The 22,281-nt window shown below is 34.7% G+C and overlaps 1 protein-coding gene and 1 long non-coding RNA gene across 13 annotated transcripts in view; one reads left to right on the top strand and one right to left on the bottom strand.

Annotated features, from left to right (window-relative positions):
* Positions 1-8,252, top strand: part of LOC110351660 (uncharacterized) — a 60,873-nt gene extending 52,621 nt beyond the window's left edge. The window contains exons 3-5 of the long non-coding RNA XR_003498047.3: positions 6,034-6,170; positions 6,664-6,735; positions 7,932-8,252. This is a non-coding gene — a long non-coding RNA (uncharacterized lncRNA). The remainder of the gene's footprint in view (positions 1-6,033; positions 6,171-6,663; positions 6,736-7,931) is intronic.
* MYOF (myoferlin) overlaps positions 1-22,281 on the bottom strand; it is a 73,013-nt gene that overhangs the window by 11,021 nt on the left and 39,711 nt on the right. For 11 of the 12 annotated variants that reach the window (XM_072039623.1, XM_072039627.1, XM_021268205.4 and 8 more), the window contains 19 exons: positions 20,614-20,806; positions 19,394-19,549; positions 18,250-18,381; positions 16,230-16,393; positions 14,508-14,622; positions 14,277-14,382; positions 12,906-13,048; positions 12,598-12,771; positions 11,380-11,491; positions 10,026-10,103; positions 8,523-8,704; positions 8,268-8,426; positions 8,007-8,105; positions 7,516-7,677; positions 6,790-6,955; positions 6,092-6,168; positions 2,630-2,641; positions 1,266-1,364; positions 458-583 (listed from right to left, as the gene is read on the bottom strand). In XM_072039623.1, the coding sequence (XP_071895724.1) occupies positions 458-583; positions 1,266-1,364; positions 2,630-2,641; positions 6,092-6,168; positions 6,790-6,955; positions 7,516-7,677; positions 8,007-8,105; positions 8,268-8,426; positions 8,523-8,704; positions 10,026-10,103; positions 11,380-11,491; positions 12,598-12,771; positions 12,906-13,048; positions 14,277-14,382; positions 14,508-14,622; positions 16,230-16,393; positions 18,250-18,381; positions 19,394-19,549; positions 20,614-20,806 (2,455 nt within the window). The remainder of the gene's footprint in view (positions 1-457; positions 584-1,265; positions 1,365-2,629; positions 2,642-6,091; positions 6,169-6,789; positions 6,956-7,515; positions 7,678-8,006; positions 8,106-8,267; positions 8,427-8,522; positions 8,705-10,025; positions 10,104-11,379; positions 11,492-12,597; positions 12,772-12,905; positions 13,049-14,276; positions 14,383-14,507; positions 14,623-16,229; positions 16,394-18,249; positions 18,382-19,393; positions 19,550-20,613; positions 20,807-22,281) is intronic. The other variant, XM_021268206.4, reaches the window with a different exon arrangement.

Genomic DNA, 22,281 nt, shown 5'->3' with positions numbered 1-22,281 from the left:
TATACTTCATGTTTATTTGCCTTACCAAAAACAGTTTATGTTATTTTTAAACAGATTTTAACATTATTTTCATCTTTAAAAGTCATAAAGTCACAGATACAGTACAAAATACCTTTCACAAATTCATTCTACAAATGTACTTTGCTGAGAACGTCTGCAGGTGAAACTTTGACTCTGTTCAAGGGACTATCTGGGAAGGTTCTGTTCCACAGACAGGTTCCCAGAGACTGCATTAGCAGGAATGATATTTCTTTGAACTTACCACGTATCACATTTAATGTAAGCCATGAGCAGCTGTCCCTTCTGTGAAAAAAGGAAAGGCCTATACCTAAGCAGGTAAGAGCATTTGCATTTAACTCTGCTGAAATGTTTGCATGTAGATTTACTCAAATTATAAGCTCTTAAGAACAAAAGACTGCATCCAGCATTTTGTTGTTGCCCGTTACCTGAAATTTACCTTAAATTCTCCAACCACTGATGGATCATCACCATCCTCAGTTTTGCCTCTGTACAGCTTAAATGTATCACAGAAATCTGTTAGGTTATTAAATTCAGGTACTTTCTCCAATTCACAGTCGTATACCTTAAAGAAAAAAAAAGGGAAAAAGAAAAGAAAACACACAGTTTAGAAATTAGCATACCTATCAGCTCCAACAGTGTGGTACTGCAACATGTATGGTATATTTGATGGAATACCTTAAGGAATTAAAGCATTAAAAGCTATTTTTACTTTTACATCTAAGTGAGTGGAAGAGATGCAATACTTGGAGAACATGATATCAGGCTTTATTTAGGCCTTGTTAAAAACAGAGTAAATAGCATTTTACAACATTATTTTTATTTTCTTCATTAGGTGTATTTAGATGAGACATGGAAGTGATCTGGCTTCAACTTTCAACAAAGGGACAGTAAAAGATGCTGTCCTCAGTCTGTCCATACTTTTTTTTTTTTTTTTCCCAATCTGTAGGCTGAGTTCTAGGACCTGATTGGCAACCAAAAGATTAGGAGTAAAATTCCATTTGACTGAAGGTTAGACTAAAACGCTTAACTACAATTATTAAGAGAAGTATTAAGTAGAAAAGAAGCAAAGATTTTTTTTCTTAAAACTTTCATTTCACCATGTGAATTAATAATAAACCTTTAAATGAAATCATGTACAGCTAAATTTTGAAAAGTGTTTAAAAAAAAATGAAGGGATTGGCTCTGACCAGGTTGTGGGTCTGCAAACGTTGGCAAATATTCATTTATTTTATAAACAGCAATACCTTTAAAGTGTCATATCCTTTTTTAATATACTGTCCGCATTTTTCATGGTCTCCTGTTGAAGCATAAAATTTGCTCCACCAATCCACAATTTCTTCCTCCTTAAAAGAAAAAAAAAAAGAAAATAAATATTTTATTGGGTGTTGAAGCCTGTCATATCATACAGTAAAGCAGACACGATGAACAGTTAAAGTCAGGAAAAGCCAAATTCTCTAAAACTCATTATCAGTTAAATAATAGTAAAAGTTCATCTGCAAGAGTAATAGAATGTAAATGTTAAGGCTGAAAAGATGGAATTACTCTTACCTAGGGTTAGACACCTAGCTAGCTTGTTAGTCAACAGAGAGACATCTCCAACAAAGCAATTAATTACTGCTGTCTAGATAACCATTTCAAAGGACTGCTTTCTGGAGCTGTATGTATTTTTCTCCTCCATCTTCCAGCAGTGCAGCACAGTCTAACCACTTAAGTTTTAGATTGCTTAAGTCACAGGAAGTGAATGGACACTTAGCTGGTGCAGTCATTGTTTTGTCTGCTAAGGAAAAACACCATGAAGTCTGGGATTCATTGCAGGATTTGCATTCTTGTAAAAACTACAAGTGAATGTGTTGATTTATTTATTTTCCCTGGAGGAAAAAAATATGCTAGCTTGCTTTCAGCATTCCCATTTCAGTAACTCTAACTGATCTGACCATACATTTTTCCATTAAAACCAGTGGACATCATCTGTACCATGACAAAATCTAGTCAGTTAGTGGTCACTTCCGTAATGATTACCAAACGTGGTTAAAAAGAAGGAGCAATGAAATCTTGAACTCTTAAAAATATTAAGTCATGCAACCACTACATGTACATATACAATTTACGCATTCCACTAAAACTGTATTCCTGTGGCTTTTTTTCCAATCTTTACTTATTTATTTGAAACTGATACCACTTTTTTTTTTTTTTTCCAACGGAGTACTATTTTCTTTATTTTTACTCAGGGATTAGCATAGTAATAACCATTTGCCCCTGAAAACATACTCTAATTGGTAATAGTATTTATGCACTTTGTAATCTTTGACTGTCTGGATTTAAAGAGATTCTTAAACTACTATACAAATTACAGATCTTTGAATGTAAAGTTTTGAGGTTTTTTTTTTTTTTTTTCCTGTCCAGGTGTTATTATTTCAATCTTAGATATTTTTTCCTAAATTTAGCATTTTACAAGTTGATGGTATATTTAATGTTAAATACGGTCAAAGATTTCTGTTCTCATCCTAATGACTAAAATTTAGGAAGTGATATTGATATACTGATTTTCAGTTGAAGTTCTTATTTACAAGAAAGCATTTTGTAGATTTTTAAATATATTATACATTACCTTTTCTGTTAGCTGCTCATGAGGATCAATTTATATATAAAAAAAAAAGAACAAAATAAGAATAATGATAAGGAGATGTTTTGTAGAATTTAATAAATTAAATGAACTCTAAAAGCTTTGCTTTTTTGTATACAATTTTGCATTTAAAGTAGCTAATGTCAATAATTTATAACTTTTTAGGGATATTTAGACACGGTATAATTTTTTTTTCTGCTGTCATTATGGCCTGGATGTTAAAATTATATATATATGTGGAGCAGACATATGTATATGTGCTCCATATATATATATACATACATACATACATTTTTATCAGAAATCAGAGCACTTAACTGAATTTATTCTTTTCCAAAGTTCACATACATAAAATTGATTTTTGTACCTTTTGATTATCTACTTTATAGAACAACACACTAAAACAAGAACATTTTCCCTTTGTATTATCATTTTTTAGTTGTTTACAGCCTATAGAATTTCAAGAGTCTGAAAAAAATGTTAATTATAAAGTACAACAACAATCAGTACATGTGCTACAGATTTATCTGTGTAAATGCAATAATCTGCTCAATCCAAAATGCTTCACCTGTTAAATCACAGATACTGCAATTATGATCAGATATTCCATTTAGAGCAAGAATCATGCATCCCATTTGTAAGCTCTAATAAGCTAGTATAATTTGTGCCAGTGTTTGCATTTTGTCCATTGTATTTTAATTTAAAGGCATAATCCATAATTTTTTATGCAAAGCCAAGCAGAATATGCAAAACATTTTATGAGTACATGCCCAATATATCAATAGGTCATGACATTGTTCTGATGTATCATGTTCAATTACTTCCATTTTTATTCTGAAAATAATTATCTTGCAGGAATATTCAAGCCTGCTACATTTAGTAATCTTGTCTAACTTCAAAATGGAAATACATTTTTTTTTCAGGTTAACATAACACTTGTTTTTCTACAGGCAATTACAGTGATTTATTCTTAGAAGTTGTACCATTACTGATTTGCAAAATTCAGGAATTAAATTCTTTACCATATTTAAATTTGACTTAGCTTAAATGGTGTTTTGTAATGTTGATACCTTGAAAGGTAGATCGCATAACCGTACAATAATTGTTTGAACTCCCAATTAGAGCCTTTTCACAAAATATAATTGTGTAGATCTGTGAGTTACTCATTAGAGCATAACACTTAAGGAGTTGGAATTAGACATTTTTTGGTTTTGTTACATTTGTTACTCCCCCCCCTTTTTTCTTTCCCCTTAATACACCTTTTTGAATGTCTCTTCAAATAATGCACTTGGCAGCTCTGGGTAGAAGAGGTTATGAACCTTCAGGCCATCTTTAAAAATTCCCCCAACAAATAATGAGTCTTCTCTATTTGGATACTATTGCTCCTAAAACTGGTAAGCAGGATGTGCTCATAGAATGGGGGTTGAAAGCCATTATGGTAAATTTGAGATTTTGGAGTGAAATATTCACATGGAAATAACTATATACCAATTACTGTCGTTTTTAAAATCTATCCATTGACTTCACTATGGATTGTTTTATGTGCAATTTTTGAGGTACTGTTAGCTTTTTGAACATCTTAAGTTTATGGAGGGAAAAAAAAAAAAAAGATGTAGTGGATCCCTACCATAGTCAGGGTTAGAATTTTATTTACAAAGCTGACTTTTGAACAAAGTTTAAATAGTGCGGCTCAATTATTCCTGTTAATTTGGGTGCTTTTAGTATATAGATTCCAAATAAGGCAATACAAAAAAATCCATGTTTTAGTAGTTCATAACTAACACACATACATATTTTGATATTTATGACTTTCCAAAGAAGGGTACCTTAATTTGTAACTAATCCTACTATATTTATAAGCATCATTTCCTCCAAAATCTCTCTATGGAATGATTGCTAAGAGAAGCTCAGCCTCAAGACTACATCCTGTTATCATTCTTTCCCCATCTGCCCCCATTCTGGTCCATGCATTAGCTCTGTACATACATACATGCACTGTGGTTGGAGAAGTCATTTTGCTGAGTGCTGTTGACATACTGCTTAAACACTGGAAATTGGAATGCAATTGATGTAATTTTGGATTTTTGTATTGTCCTTAGGGTATGGTCTGCATATCATTTATTCCTTCCTTATTTATTTCAACCTAAATTGTTTCAAATATTGTTTCCTTCTCTCATATGCATGTTATTACTGTGTCTAGTATTATACTGTATTTGTAGCATTTAAAATTTTCCCTATCATAGATTAAATCAGGTATTAAAATTCATAGCAGTATTGCCACTGGGTTCAAAGTGTTTTTTATTTAAATCTTTTTTTCTTAAAATTTCTGAAGGAAATAATCATCTGTACGATCTATAAAGTTTTCATATTAGAACAGAAGGCCTAATTCAGACGAAAATTAGAGAAGTCTTTTTTGCTATAAAATAAATATCCATTATACTTTCCATGTATGAGGAAAGTAAATATAAGATAATGTTCTATCAGACTTTAATTATAGTCTGAATATCATGACATTAAAATAGCAAGGAAGAAATAAAGGAAGAACACTGCAATCAGTAATGTTACAATAGCAGCGAGAGTTTGAAAGTTAAAATCAGTAGTGTTTACTTTGGGACCTCTGTAAATTAAAAAGTCTGTCTTTTTAAAAAATCAAAGTTGTGGATTAAGAGCCTACAAAATTAATATGTTACAGCGTATAATCTTAAAGCTTCCTTTATAGTAACAAGCTATCAGAAATTTACGAAAACACCTAACATTGTACAGTCCTAAAATTACTGAAAAAAATCCTTAAAAATATATTTTCTGGAATTTGCCTTCATTCAGGTTTCAATTCAACAGCAAAATTCTGCAGGTGGACTTATTTTTTTTACCTGTAAAGTAAGACTGTACTGTGGTGGTCCTGAAAGAATCAGAGCAGTAGTGTAGAGAGATTCACAAGGCACAACAGAACAGGAAAGAAAAGAGGTGTTAGCACAGGAAAAAATGTTTCAGTGTTAAAAGTTGTGGATGACTATAAGAAAATAGTTGTGGATGACTGTAAGAAAGGCAAAGCCATGACAACTTTAGGTTTGGGGTAACATGGCTTTGATTCTGTACCCACTAAAGCATAAACCTACTGCCTGCTCTATTTAAAGCTGTTCAGTCTGTGTGGGATCAGACTGAGAGATTAGACTGCATCACCAGTGGACAAGTGGGTAATGTTCTATTTTATGCTTTCCGTAGCCATTGTATGAATTCATTCCTAAGCTACTCGGTGAACTTTATCTTGCACAAAAAGCTATAGCTTGATGTTTACTATATGAAAAAAGAGGTCAAAATAATTAATGTATTTCCTTTGCTTTCCTGTCACAAAGAAAGTTTGCTTCATATCTGATCATTTTGTTTTCTAGATAGTTCCTCAGAAATCACAGATTTGAAGAAAATCAAGCATCAAATTTCAAGTATTACCTGGGCTGCTAGCAGTGGTTGTGCATCTTCCATTTCAATTACCGTATCCTGGCACGGTGCAGCAGAGAGTAGACTAACTGTAAGCCAAAGATTTTATTAAGGCAACACGATGTAGGAAAAGAATAAATTACTGAATTTAATTACTGAGTAAATTACTGAATTTAATTTCCATAGAATTTGAAATCCAGTTACATAAGATGTAAAAAAAATAATTGCCTACATGCTTGGTCCTCTAAAGAAAGCAATTAATTGCAATATTCTGCTAAAAATAGATATGCGGTATTTTTCTGTGCAGTATCAACAAACATTTCTCAAATAATATAGAATTACAAAAAGTAAATTTTGGAAAAAATACAGTGGAATATCTCAGCTTCACATTCAGAGCATTCTTGCTGGAATTGTTATGTTGGTAATCAGTGCAGTGGTAATCTCCAAGTAGTTAAGTTCATTCTAAAGCAGAACGTCAGGATCCAGTATGCTCATTCTGACAGTGGACTTCCCTTTGCACTCTTATACCCCCTCAGAGGTATACTGCACTACTTACTAAGTTATATGTATTTTTTTTCTTTCAGATCATACTATCTTCAAGTAAATACTCAACATGAGATGACTCTGTATGCTGTACTGAACAGTTAACACCAAAGGTTGATTATTCTAGCATCTCATAAGAAGCATAACTTTACATTCCATCTATTTACCTTTCATTTGTGGTGCAATGTCTTCTTTAGTAGTGTAGGGGTCACAGCGAAAACTTTCCAGTAAATCAATAGTACACTGTCCCACAATCGGTTTCCGTCCAAATGGTCTGTGGTCTATTACTTTAATAACAAGAGATGGGCTGTACAACTCCTCTTTTGGCAAAAGCTAAAAGTGAAAGGTTAGATTTTGTTTATACTGCAGACAGAAGGAAAATGAAAAAAAAAGATTTTTCTCCTACATTAGAGCTGATGCTACATTTATTTAATATTAAACTATTACGTTCTTTGGGCATATGGTAAATTAAACTTCTAACCTCATATTATGATTCAGTTAAAGTCAGTAAATAAGAATACTTCTAGTTACTGTAAATTTTAGTATTGAATCTTATGCAGTTCCCATCCGAGCAGCTGGAAAGTAGCCACACACCTATAGGTAAATTGGTGTCTTCTCAAATAAATACATCTATACACTGTACTGGAGCATATCAGACCATATAGTTTTTCAATATATGTACAGACATATTTACACTATCTTTGTCAGTCACGCTCAGTGCCTTGCTTATATTAAGTCGAAAAAGGACACAAGTTTTTCTGTTTGTGCTTACATAAACAAATCCTTCACCTTTAAAAGTATGGTTGTACTGGGTCTGGCTGGAATATAAAACCACCACAATGGTGTAACTGTTTTTGCTATAGATAGCCGGTATATAGTTTTTAGCAACGTACAACTTTCATGAAGAGAACAGACGATGGAAAATTTGGTGTCTTTTTGAGATTTTTGATCACCACAGATTCCACCATTTCACCCCCACATTCCACAATGAGACTAGGCGACATAACAGGTGCCAGTTGGTAGTTTTTCATGTTCCGCAGCCCCCAAGCCAGAATCTGTAAAATAAAATTCAATAAAAGCAAGAGAAAGAGAGAGATCAATATGCTTAGAATGATACTCAAAAAGATGCTCAAAAAATAGGAAAGAAGAAATGAAGTTTTCTTCACTAATAAAGGGTGACTGGCAAAACATTTCAAGGTTGTTTTACTAGGACAGCTAATGGAAAAAAAATCAAACTCAAAAATACTTATAGAAAAAAGTCCCACACATAGTTCTCATTATGATTTTTTTCTCCTGTCGCTGCAAACAGACAAAATTGCTATCTGGAAGATGAAGATGAGAGATGACTGCGCTTGCATTCAGTTACTTTAAAATTAAACAGTACCTCAACAGCAGTGAGTTGAACTACTGGTCTGATTCCCTGAGGTACCATGTAAAGCTTTGGTGCTCTTTGCGATGGAAGAATTGGAAGGTTGGTGCCACCCTGTTAAGACATAAGTACATAAGTACTATTTTCTCTCTCCTTCCTTAAATGAAATATCTTGCAAGTATTAAGACGATTCTTCATATTATAACTCGCTATAAAAGTGAGTTATAATATACATTATATACTATATATATACATACATAATATAATAATACATACCTTGTCCCTCAAAATAAGTTCTGCAGCAAAAAGAATGTCTCCGCTAGCTTTGCCATTATTTATTACAGGATACCAGAGCAGTTTTGGTGTGACGTCCTCATCTGGGATCAACTTCACCAGGGGAGAACAAACACTTCTTCCAAGGAACTCATCTTTACCCTGCAATCAAAAAATAGTAATTATAGTCGTTACTGTCAAATATGATAGGAACAACAATAATAATAAATACAATCAACATAAAAAGCTTTCACATACCACTTGGTCACTGTCAAACAGTTCAATAACTACATTAGGTGGATTCTCAGCTACTGTCTGTGGGTCACCATAGATCTCAATTTCATTAAATATGAGAGTTTGGTCCCATGTAGGATTTAGAGTTGAATGAATGATCTCAGTTGTTTTGCTTTGATGGAGGAAAGAAACATGAGCATACGGATCTGAAATATTATACAGAGATTGGAAATACATAGTTATAGACAACCAAAACCTTATGAAGGTATAAGCCACACAAGCACAATTATCTAATACAGTACCTTATTTTTGTTCTCTTCTATTATTACCAGTTTTATAAGCCATTCTATATTAAAAAAAAACCACTGTATACATCATTCACATTTAGTAGAGCAAATTCTACTTGATTACTAAATAGCTTCCTTTATACAAGTCATTATTAATGGAGTAATAAATGATAGTCATTATAATACCTTGCAAATTACAAAGTGAACTTGAAAACTAAAATGAAACGTTAACAATATGAAGCTCCTCTTAAACATGGTCTGTAGAAGCTTATCTTGTTGTATCCCTTGATATACAATGGTATTGACCCATAAATAATACAAGGAGATTGTTTCAGTTCTGACTGTTTAATGCCAAATCACATTCTCCCAGGCTCTATTGCTGAGATCAGACTTTGATTTCAAACATGCTTATTTATATCAACCCCTTCCTATGAAACAGCTGAATGATTAAAGTGGTCTTGGTCCACTGTTTGACAAGCCTTTAAATCATCAGGAGTTCTGCAGAAAGCATCTTAACAGTTCCTGTACAGATTTCAATTACTAAGGACCTGAGGATAATTAAAAGATTATCTTCAGATTATTTTCAACAGCTTCTGGCTAGGTACCTGACCAGAATGTTACAGAATTTGGCTAACTCTTCAAACTAGTTTTAGAGGAAAATAAAACACAGCTGTCTTGGTTTATCTGTGGGCTGAATCTAAGGTACGCATCTTGAATTCTACATACATAAATTAGAAGCATTTATCATCTTCTCTTTGTATTGTTCTTTGTATTCTAAACATTAATCTCAGTAATTAATTAATATAAAATACTGGACACTGACAGGAAGTTGCTGACATAACAGCCACACAGCTTTCTTCATCCTTGCTTTTATACAAGCTTTCTGCAGGACAGTTTAGAAGCAGCATGTATGCTTTAGTTAGAAGGAGAAGCTAGAGCATGGGGAAAGGATTGGTCATGGGCAATTCAGACCTCAATGAATTCCCATTCCCTGACTGAGAATTCCATTGGCAGCAGTAGGTGCTGCAGATTCAGACCACTTATTTTCTTGGCAGCATCTGGGGTAGTACAAACTAGATCTGGTTCATACATAATGAAGCTGAGTCGTCTTTCCTGGCATAGTTTCAGTAATGGGGAACTATGCACAGAACTTACAGATGTAAGATACTCTGTAAATAAATCAAATTAATAGGTCATTGCAAAAGTGTGTTTTTGCACCACTAGTGGGATTTTTCCATACCTGAAAAACTGTCTTTGTCTAAAGCCATGAGATTTCTTGCCTGGTAGACATAACAGCGAAGGTGGTAAATATATACTCCTGTATTAAAAAAAAAAAAAAAAAAGTTCACATATGTTACACAGGCATCTTCTCTGAAATGAAGCTATTTTAAGGTATACAAACACTTCAAACATTTTCTTAACTAGAGCACAAACACTTGTAACATTTCTGCTTTTCTTTGCTAGTGATAAGTGTATTAGTACCAATGCACTAGCAGCTGTGAACATTTGTTTAAACATAACTTAGAGCAGAAATGAAAAAAAAAACAACCACACACTATTTAGGCTTTTTTAGTGAATCATCATCTAAAACTCTTTCTACTCAAAAATTCTTGTTTGAAACAGTGATAATCTAGCTCCTCCAAACAGCAATAAGAACTGAGTATTCCTGTACTTAAATTAAGTATTCACTACAGCACTTGCACGGACCTAGGGTTTCACACTTTTTGCTATTAGATCTAGAAAATTATTCTAATTGCATCCCTCTCTGACTAAGAGATTAAAAATAAATAAATAAATAAAATTGTTGCAGGCACAGTGGAATAGCTCAAAATGAGGACATGAGGGAGGCCCTGACCCAGGACAACACATGGCTATGTTACTACAGATTTTCTCAGAGGATGTTATCTCCAACCCTTTCAGACCTTTGGAAAAAAATGACCCACTCTATCCACAATGAGCTGAAATCTCTGAACTCTGGCAGGAAGAGAGGCTATTTTCCTCCTATTGTGATCATTACTTGAAAGAAACAGAAAGATGTTTGTCTACATGGTCTTTCTGCTTACTCTGGGTCAGGCATTGGTCTGACCTTGGAGTTAGCTGGTAAAATGTGAGCTACACCAGCAGAAAATTAACTGTACATATATTTTCTTTGCTGGCTTAGCTCTCTGCATTGGTATGGAAGGATCCTATTGCTAAAATTGCGTCTTTTAATAGAGTTTAAAATTAAGCTGTTGCAATATTTAGCTTTAGAATTCCTGCCCCATAACAGTTTTACAAATGTCTGAGTGACACTGAACAAACTGAGATTACTTGATTCATATAACATTATCTTATTCCATTTTTTATATTAGAATATGATCTGTATATAATATAATATAAAATATATAATCATTTATATAATAATATGAACTGAAGACTGGCATATTGAAATGACCAACTGTATTTTTTGTTAGTAGGCTAATAAGAGCCTGATCAAGAATTGGATGGTAATTATTGCAAGAGGTGCATAAACCTTGATGTAAACCACAAGGAATCACAACTCTGAGATCGATGAGAAACAGACCTGATTTATAAGAAAGGAATTAAGAACTTACTGTCAAAGTAGCAAGAAACAAGTGGCGTATTGGCACCAAACACTTTCATAGCTGACTCTTTGGTTTTGTCTGAACTCTTCCCTTCGCCATCATCAGTACTAGTGTCTGCTCCCTAAAATTATGTAAAGAAAAAAAAAGTCACTGCATGCTTACAAATGCAGAAAGCACTTCATAAAATTGGACTGTATGTGAGAATATACACGTTTCAGTCTTTTATCCAGGATAAGGAGAAATTTACCTTCCTGAGTAAATGTACTATAAAAGATATTTACTCATACAAAGATAATTTCTCATTGCCATTGAAGCTGAGCAGAAATCAGATCCAGTCAGTTCATCTTCCTTGCCAGAATGTCTTATTGCCAGAGATAAACTAGCTACTTCTCAGCTCTTACTGCAGGAGAGGTTGTAGGTCTTTCTATGCTGCCCTGTTGCAGGGAAGTTCTCTAGGGCTACCCTAGCAATAGGATAGCCACTTGGACAGTGGCTATTTGTAGTCAAATAGAAATGGGCATTTTTAAACTCTGTAGCACCGAAGTAAGTGGAGAAAAAATACTATCACTGAAACATGGGTTGACATTTTGTGAAAAAAAAGAGAAACATGCTGAGAAAAAAAAAAAGCAAACTTGCATTAATACTATACTAAAATCATTATCTCAGAAAAAAAAACAAATGAGCCTTCTCTTCTAACGCTGTGCCTTACTATTATTCACTTCAATTTGTATCTTGGTAAATAGAGCTTACCTATAAAGCTATGTTAACCTGTAAACTTGAGGAATATTTATATTTTGATGAAATTTGACTCACAACATTCTGACTTGTCCTATACTTGGCTATTTTTTTCTTCTGCTTGGTCATTTGTACATGCAAATACACATAAATTATGTGCAGGGAAAGCTTGAGCCATCTTGTCACTTTATTTACCCAAGGATCATCTAGTCATTTTGCCTTTTGACCAAAGCCTCACATAATAAAATAAAAATCGTTTGAAGAATCAAGTAATAAATGTGTTATTCAAAAGCCTCAGTAGTTACTTCAGTAATCCACTTCAGACTTTAAACAATTTAAACAATATAAACTACATTAGTTCTCCAGTTATATATCAGTCTATGATTCAGGGACTAAAATAGGTGATTAAATTGTTATTGATATTTCATTGCTTGATTACTGAAAATTAACAGATTGACCTTTTAAAGACTTTATTGATATTGTGTTCCTTACCAAAGCACCTTCGAGTTTAAAGATAGCTGCTGCACCATGTGTTTCTGAGGGAGCCATTTTTCGTCTCCATCGTCTTCGACGGAAAGTGTCAGAACTGCGTTGTTTCCAGTGAAATTTCCAGCCAATCAAGGAAGCATATTCCCATCCTTCTTGATCTTCATATGATGGCACCCCCTGGGAGATGTAAATCCCTGTTATCTACACTATCGTATAAATATCATAAAAAAAGGGGAGGGGGAATTGCTCTAGAAGACACTATTGCAATGTGCAAGAAATACGATCTGTGATTGCATCTCTCTTCTGCTTACCCTTCCTGTTGTTACTGCTTGAGCTGGATCCCTCTTACGCTTCCGCACCAGTCTTCGTCGTCGGTGTGTATGATACATTTTCTCTGCAGCAACCCATGACTTTGGTTTAGAGTCTGGAGGAATAGTAATTCCATATTCCCATCCTAAAAAAACAACTGTATAGTTAGTATATTTCTAGAAACACATTCAAGATGCAAATAAGAAAAGCATGAGTAGTAGTTTAACTGCAGAGGGTGAAGATTTAGTCACAAAGAGCTATTTGATACGTCCTGTGAAGACATTCTGAGAGAGTTGGGATTGTTTAGCCTAGATAAGAGAAGGCTCAAGGGTGACTTTATAGCAGCCTTCCAGTACTTAAAGGGGGACCACAGGAAACATGGGGGAGGGACTCTTAGTTTAAAGCCTTGTCCTATTATTACAGTCCCTGAAAAAAAGAGGGTAAGGTTATATGAGACATTAGGAAGATAATCTTCACAATGAGACTGGTGAGGTACTGGAACAGGCTGCCCAGAGATGTCATGGGTGCCCCATGCCCGGTAGCATTCAAGGCCAGACTGGATGGGGCTTTGGGCAGCCTGGTGTCCCTACCCATGGCAGGGGGAGGTGGAACTGGATGGTCTTTAAGGTCCCTTCCAACCTAAGCCATTCTGTGCTTCTATAATAATGAAAACTTAAATGCCCAATAGCTAGAGAATGATCTTCTCCAACAGATGGAATTTTATGTACTCTTGCAACTCCAACAGCTTGCCTTTTAAATAAACAACAATTTGAACTCTGATCATTAATATGTAAGAATTGGTGAAACTGTTACTTTATTTTGGCTCTGCATGTTAGAATTCAATTGCCAGGTATCTAGAACTCTGATTTTTACTGAGATTGATCTCTTACTAAAATGTTGCTGCAGAACCCTATCAGAGGTTCCAGTTCCATAACTACTCTTCAATAAATAAAATCCTCTAAATAGTTTGCTGTGAAGGATAGATTGCTTTTTCCTGTTGTAGGATCCAAGTTATGGTCTTATGAGGTTGTTTACATTGCAAGTTTCTAAGCTGGTAACAGTTTTAATTTATTGTAAGTAACAAGCATATAGAAGTCATAGCAAAACCATGAAACTTCTTTCAAATGGGGATACGTTCTATTTCCAAGTACATTGCTGATACATCCAGCTTTCCTATGTGGAACCTCTCATGTTAGTAGACCATTGTTCACATTAGCCTTTTTACTTGCTTAAATTTTCAAAGCTTTTGACTCAAAACTCTCAGCTGCTTCTGCAGTCAAAACGAGCATACAGCTTCTTAGATTATACGATATGCTCTCTAGTAGACACTTATAAATACATTTATTACATAGAACATGAACAGTAAATCTTACCATGCTCATCCACGGCTCGATTTAAATCTGATTTCCAAGCATCATCTTCCCACATCCATCCAAGAGGACACGTGAACTCACGTGGCGGTGGAGCCTTTTCTCCATTCTTTTATATAGAGGAAACACAACAGTTCTGTGCTTTAATAGATGAAATACACTGTGTAGCAAATCATAGAACTCCTTCTCTTAAACCTTCTTTTTCAGTGAAAAGTATTAATTTATAAATCTCACCACATCCGTGTAACTCTCTTCGGCTGCTTTCCATTCCCCTCCAGGATAGCGACTCTCATTTTCATACACTTCGTCGGTAAACTCAGTATGACCAGCATCAGCTTCAGTCAACAAACTGCAAGCTCAAAGTAAATACAGTATTACACCAAAAATATTTAAGCAAGCTACAAAGAATATATACAAACAATGTATATTCTGGAATTCTGGATTGTCCATCTTTGCTAAAGTCTGTTTATATAGCAATAGGAGGAATGCTACTCATGAGCAACTAGCAGGAGTGTTTTAACTGCTGTAGTATTCAGGATCTGCTTTGAACACTTCTTGGAAAAAGTGATGTATCATACATTTAAATGCAGGGAAAAACAGACTGCATGACAGCTACATGCATTTCTAATTTTTATGTAAGTACACACTAAAATTGGGCAGTATTGTTAATTTTATCCTCTTTCTACTATTGACAAGGTGAGTAATCCATTGGCTAATACTTTTCTAACTTGCAAGTAAAATAAATGAGAGAACATTAATTTACACCGAAGTCTTTGTTTCCACTTGTGATTAACTGGGATTCAGAAAGCACTAAAATACATTCTGAAATGCCATCTGCTGTTCAAGTAAGGCCATGCAGATTATTGCCCAATAAAAACAGGTATGAAGCATAAACATACTTGAGCATTTTAACAGTAGTTTCCTTCCAATTATTTGAGAAAACGAGCTATTGCTTTTATTTATCTTGGACTATTCATTGAAATAACATGAAAATAAATCCATCCATATCTACAAAAACCCACATGATTTTAGAATGGATCAAATAGCATATATTTTCCTGCAGAGTGTTCTATAGCAACTATCCTGTGTATTCCTTACCATCAGAACAAGGATTAAAAATGGATTGAACCTTTCATTTTAAGAAAAAAAAGCATCTTTTTGGAGACTGGATTTTGTTTTTTAGAAAACTTGTTTACCCAGTCCACTTTAAAGTGTGGCAGTGCAAACAGCTAAATGGGCACAATTTAGGCATTGAAAACTTCTGACTGAGCAAGACTGAATCTGCTGTAGCTGGGGAGGACAGAGACCTTATGAATGAGATCTGCCAGGAGAGGAAGAGCCTTGGGCTGGATCCCTCACAGCCTTGGGCTCTGAAAATAACCCCTGCCTTAAGTCACTCTGAGAAATTACTTGTGAATTGTTGTTTAATAAGCAACATTTAGTGAAATAAACACACAAAAAAATCATCTATTATACGTGGACAACCATGCAAATACTATAGCAGTGTTGATACATGGGCCTCAGATTTATACCAGATGTCTGAGTTAAGTTTCCATCTATGGAAGATCAATATGTCTAAGGATCTTATCTGATACCTTCTCAGAAGGACATGAGAACCTCACGCAAGTGATCCTCACAATAGCTCTCTAGGCAAAGAAAAATATTATCCATTATTTTAAAGACAGGGCCCTGAGACACTAGGAATACAAAAGCAATATGCCTAGTATCACGTGAATACTTTTAAAATGTATTCTTTTTGTCATATGATTTACTTTTTAAAGAACATAATAGTATCTTTAGAGTTATTTAAAAACTTTGACTATTGGCTGGCTTTTGCTGTCCTACAAAGCTCATCTTAAAACCTTCCCAGTGAAGAAAACAGAGAGGGGGTGTTTTCCTCTACACTCTGAGGTCAACTCCTTTATTCCTGCTTGTATAAAATTAAAAGAATCTGACCTTCTTTCAGGATCAACCATCCATTCTCCTTCCCAGTCCCAGCCCTTTGGGGGTAGAAAATATTCTCTTTTCAATTTGATTTTTCCTGTGACATCAGAAAACTTGTGGCGACCAACAAGTCCTGAGGTACCCCACTTTCCAAAAAGAAGAGCCTGATTTTCATACTGTTTGAGTATAAAAAATAAAACAGTACTTTAGGAACAACAAAGAGATTTTAGAAAGAAAGAAAAAGATTTATGTAACTGTAACTGTTACAATTGAAACATTCTACTATGTATTTTCTTTCTCTGAAATAAAGCATTTCCTTCCCACGTTTCTCTGCACTACCTTCACTAATTTCTTCCTTTCATTTTCTCCTATGTTGTCTTACAAACGATTCCCTTGCTAAACTACACCATCTTTTCAATTTAATGCATCTCTACAACTACAGTCAAACTTCCCCCAAACTAAAGGCTTGTTCTCCAGGCCCCTCACCAGCTTGGTTGCCGGTGAGGGGCCTGGAGAACAAGTCCTATGAGGAGTGGCTGAGGGAGCTGGGCTTGTTCAGCCTGGAGAAAAGAAGGCTCAGGGGCGACCTTATCGCTCTCTACAGGTACCTTAAAGGAGGCTGTAGCGAGGTGGGGGTTGGCCTGTTGTCCCATGTGCCTGGTGACAGGACGAGGGGGAATGGGCTAAAGTTGCGCCAGGGAAGTTTTAGGTTGGATCTTAGAAAGAACTTCTTTACTGAAAGGGTTGTTAGACATTGGAACAGGCTGCCCAGGGAAGTGGTGGAGTCACCATCCCTGGAGGTCTTTAAAAGACGTTTAGATGTAGAGCTTAGGGATATGGTTTAGTGGGGACTGTTAGTGTTAGGTCACAGGTTGGACTTGACGATCTTGAGGTCTCTTCCAACCTAGAAATTCTGTGAAATTCTGTGAAAGTAAAATTCTTTTACATTATTCAAACAAAAGTTTCTTCCATTCCCTAAATATACAATCCTCTAATTCTTTTACATCTCAAACCTCCTCCTATTTATACCCGCTTCTTTTGTAACATGCCAAACTGAAAATAATGGTCAGTCTTACTATAGAAGTTACTGGGGAAAAAATTCCAATGTCAGCACAGTTTATATAGTATATTTCCCTTTCTGCTAATTTTTATTCCAAATTTTTGATGGCTTTGAATTTTCTGCTTTTATCACTACAAAAATTTTGGATTGCTGTATTAAGAGGAAAAAAAAAGAGGTACTACACAGCCTCTTAAACCCCTACATTTAACAAATATTGGCTTTGAAAATCCATTGCCTATTGTAAATTACTTACTATAGAACTACTAAGTATTTTAAGTATAGGTGTAATGGTGGCACAAGCCCCTGTAAAAATGCCTTGTTTCATCAGCTGATACAAGATTACATGTGCCACTAGGCAACAAGGCAGAGAATAGATGCTTACAGCTTATTATCATAGAAAATATGTATTATATGTGGGACTACTTCAAATATTTTTATTCCAATTTTTGTTAGCTTTTACCATTGACTTGTTATGATACAGTCTTTTGTCAGCAAAATCTAATGCATTTGACCAGTTTTTCATGTAACAGTCAACTTCTGGTAAATTTTTTGCTCCTACAAAAGAGCCATTATTAAACAAAACCACTTATATCTGTGTATCATTTGTAGAGAATTGAAGTAATTAATCCAGAAAGTTATTCTCATGCCAAAACATTATGTTCTAGATCTCAATCTTAAGTACACTGATACCAATCTAAAATAAGCATTTAGAAACCACCAGTTACCCAGACTTTCACCTGATTACCCTGTTCAGAATCTGTTCTGCTGAAGTTCACCTGGTAGGCACAATGAATTTGATCATTAATTGCCTTTGATGTGGTCTACTTGTTTCAGTGCTTTTTTTTTTCAGGATAATAAATCCTACTCTCCCTTTCTGCCAAGCATGCAAAACAATTTCAGAAGAGCTACAATTTCACTGGATTCCAGAAGTTCATATCCTAGTTTAATGTAAGAAAGCAATGATGGACATACCATTTCTGCAAAAACACTGAACGTTCCCTCTGCAAAGCTATTGAACTTCTTTTCAACTGCACTCAGCCCAAGCCAAATGTTAATTCGCAACTCCACAGGCATTTTGACATCTTTCGTCTTGTCCTGTGGGTACTGGGACACACACCACACAAGGTTATTCTTTGTTATGTTATGCAGATAACTGTAGCTTTCAGTAAAATATGTACAATAACACAGAAATATGAGTAATAATACATAATTGAATGATCTCTTCCTGTACTGCATTTCCTCACAAGGAGCTAATAAGATAGTTCACGAAGAAGACGTTCTTTAAACGGTACCTTCCTCGGACATGTGAAAACCAAACACAGTAGCCATTAGTATCATCCCTGCTCCCGTATATCCACTCCCAAGTTTCATCCAGTAATGAGTTTTTAATGGGGATGACAACTTTAAATTTTAGTATTTCTTGTCAGGAGAGTCTAGAAATGCAGCAGGTAGTCAGAATGGTTCACTAAACTTAAAAGCAGTGCATCATATCACACGTGATTAAGGGGCCTACATAAGGTCATTAAAATATGGATTTATCTGCAGTGTAACTAATAGTACATTAGCAAACTCTAAATGTTATTGTTCCACAGTCAAATTGCCTTTTTTCTGCTCAAGCTCATACCACTTAGAAATAGCATCAATTAACTGGAGAAAGGCACTCCTGTTCAAGAACAAGACTTAATGCAAAGATGTAACAAGGAACTTCTGAGTGTAGACATGCTCTACAGTACATGCAGAAAAACATACAAAACTTTGAAAAGGTTTATGGAACTTATCTGACTTACACTAATTCTTCCCTCTGAAAGTTTCCGTTCACGTCCAACCCACACCCACCAACTCCAATAGCACTTTAAAAGCCCTATCAAAATTCTGAGCTTCTCCAAAAAAGCATCACAGGGGCTAATGACTGTTCTAATTCTGGCTTATGACAAAGTTTACATTACAATTTCTGTGATTTGTTGAAGAAACTATATGCATTTGGCTTTTATCTGCTCAGAATTTTGATACCTCATTGTTTGGAATTTGCTTGCATGTTCCATGCACAACATTGCAGTTTAGGGAGCTAAAGTTACAAAATGATTTTTGGGGGTGGGGGAGGGGAGGGGAAAAGTACCTTTAAGAAGATTGTTTGGGTCTTTCCACAATATTTACCAGATGATTCAGGGCTTGTGGTGGAATACAGCACTTGGTGTGCAGGAACACGAGCATATGCCAGTCTTTTCTCCCCTCGGATCATCCATATGATTACATCAGGCATACTGTTTTGTGGCTGTGGATTATTTGCGTGGAAAAGAAAGTAAAAGTTGGTAATTAGTAGGAAGTTAAACTAACCTAATGCTTAGACAACAGCAACGTAGGCTAGTTATGGTCAAACGGATCTCCCATGTAAGAATCAATAATAAACACGATAATGTTTATGTTAATAAACATTATGTTAATGTTTAATGATAAATGGAGGAAACTGTTTTACTTTGTAAGCAATACAATTCATAGTTCTGGAACAATCATTGAAAATACTGTTAAGATTGCTGGAAAACAAGGTGCTCTTGTTGAGAGATTTGTTTCCTACATCTTTTGAGATTTTATCTAGAAATATGCTGTAACCCAATTCATTTACAGTGATTACAGTGACTGGTTCCAATTCCTAAAAATTTGGTTTGATGTGGTACACATTTAAATGCTTGTAATGCTTGCACGCTAAGAGTAGATCATCTTAAGACTTTTAGCAGCAAACAAATGCTACTTTTTTTTTTTTTTTGCAGCTTTGTCCACACCTCTGTACACTGCCTTCCAAATGAAGTTTTTGGTTTTGTATTAATAAAAATAAATAAATAAATAAATAAATAAATAAACAAAGCAGAAATGACAAAGAAAAAAGCACAATATTTCTATAATGTCATTGAAGCCAATTATTAGAGATAATTAAAAAAAAATGCAGATGTTTAAGACTTAAGACATTACTGAAAATTCAAAAAACTCTGTTAGAAGTTATGAGCTGCAGAATTACTACATATATCCTCCAGTTCCCAAACCAGCAAGGTGACTTGAAAATCTGGAGGAAAATAAAGGGCAAAATACTGCCACCTTGTACAGGTAAGAGTCTATTCTAATTCTACAAGTCAGTGGTTATTTCCCAACTTACATTCTCAGTGAAGTCAGATAACAACCTAGAACAATACGTTCAAGTAACAGAGGCACACATATTTACTTTCACAGCATCTAAAATTTCTGTTCTAAATAGGGGGGATATTGTTTGATCAGCACTGAACATCACACCAGTTTGTGTTGGATGGCTACTTCTAAACTACCTGAATAGTACTGTATAGTACTAACCTCTTCACTCAGTTGAAGTAATTTATCCAACCAATCCTCAATTTCTGTCAGAGTGGCTTTCACATCAGTAGCTTCATTTCTCATCCTTGTTGCTGCTTCTGCAATCTGTTTGAGAGACTTCAGGCGCAGTTTTTCTATCTGAGTGTCAAGGACTGTAATATTAGATTTGCCTTCTATGAGGGGAAATGGTTTACTAAAAAGAAAAAATTATTGTTGTGGTTAATAATCTAAGTGGATTTTATTTAGCCATACATTAAATGTAGACATGCATAAAGCAGCAAGAGATTGAGTGCTACTATTTTCTTTGATTGAAAACCACCAAAATTAGAAATGTCTCTGCATCTATTTCTGCAGAGATTTCCAACTGAGAAAGCATTTACAGTAAGAAATGTAAGAAATGCTGTGCTAGGAAGCATGAATATAAAATAGCTTGAGGTTTATGCTTTAATGTACTTTTTGCTAACCAAATCAAGCAAAATCCATTTCCCTGTATATGCAAATCAGAAAATTGTCTCAGAACGTACACCTCAATGAGTTCCCTCAGACCAAGATTAGGATCTTTTCTTTCACTGAAATGTAAATTCTCAGAAATCCAATATAAAAATACAAGTTGTATTTATGACTATGAGAGCTATCTAACTCTTTGGCAACAAAACATGGAAAAACTCTTGAAACAAATCCATGACACAGAACTTTCAGTCACTAGAGGGCAGAGTACACTGTTTAATGGAATCAAGAAATACTATAGCATTGTAGTAGGGCCCAGGAAAAAAAAAGAAAAAGCTAAAAAGCTTTTTTTGTGTGTGTGTGTTTCATGTTTCCTTTTTTTTTTTTTTTTTTTTTTGAGGTAGTTTGATGAAAAGGCAGCTTTTCAAAGACCAATGACTGTATTTCTTCAACAGATTTCATTAAAAGGTCTCTAATATGATGAGTAAAAAATAATTTAAAAAATCCAGAGACACTGCCAAGTTTAGAAAGGATGATACTCCTTTGACCTAGTTTTAATAACAAGCCATGTATTTCCGACTCTGACTCCGGAAAACCTTATTACTGGCTGTTGCACTTACCAGTATAGTTAGTTCTGCTAATCTGAATGCAAATGCTGCCTGCCCTGGGTTAAAGTATTTACACTTGATTCAAATGTACCAGGTCAGAACTTCCAGAAAGTCATCACATTCCAGGTTTGAAAGAGTTTTCAGTGCACCATTTAAACTTCTACTCTATTTAAAACTTTAACATGACAAAAGAAAGTGTTTTATGAATTCAACCCAGGGTATTATACCTTTGGGACAGCTTTCATGTGTTTCCTGAAAACACCATAGAGGGCATTGTATCTTGCAAACTATAGGAAGCTAATGTGATGTGATTGATATATCTGGGTGCTAATGCTATTTAATAAAATAATAGCCTGAATAACAGTGCAGATATGTCAGAGGATGGCTTGTTATAACTGATACAAGGCCTCGAGTTCTTTTATTCTCTGGATGGCTTCATGCAACAATAGTTTGCCCTTCACATTTTACTTTCCTAAAGTATGTCAATTCTTTCTCTGATTTTTCTGTATGAAAGCATGCATTCTATAAAGTTACTAGTTTATATTTTGACATAAGCTTTCTATAATAAAATTATTTGCTTATGTATATCGTCTTCCATTGCATTTGCTTTTTC

The sequence above is a fragment of the Anas platyrhynchos genome, chromosome 6 (assembly GCF_047663525.1).
Source record: "Anas platyrhynchos isolate ZD024472 breed Pekin duck chromosome 6, IASCAAS_PekinDuck_T2T, whole genome shotgun sequence".
Classification (NCBI taxonomy): Eukaryota; Metazoa; Chordata; class Aves; order Anseriformes; family Anatidae; genus Anas; species Anas platyrhynchos.
Note: the sequence above shows the minus strand (reverse complement) of the source record. Positions and strands in the feature narration are given on the sequence as shown.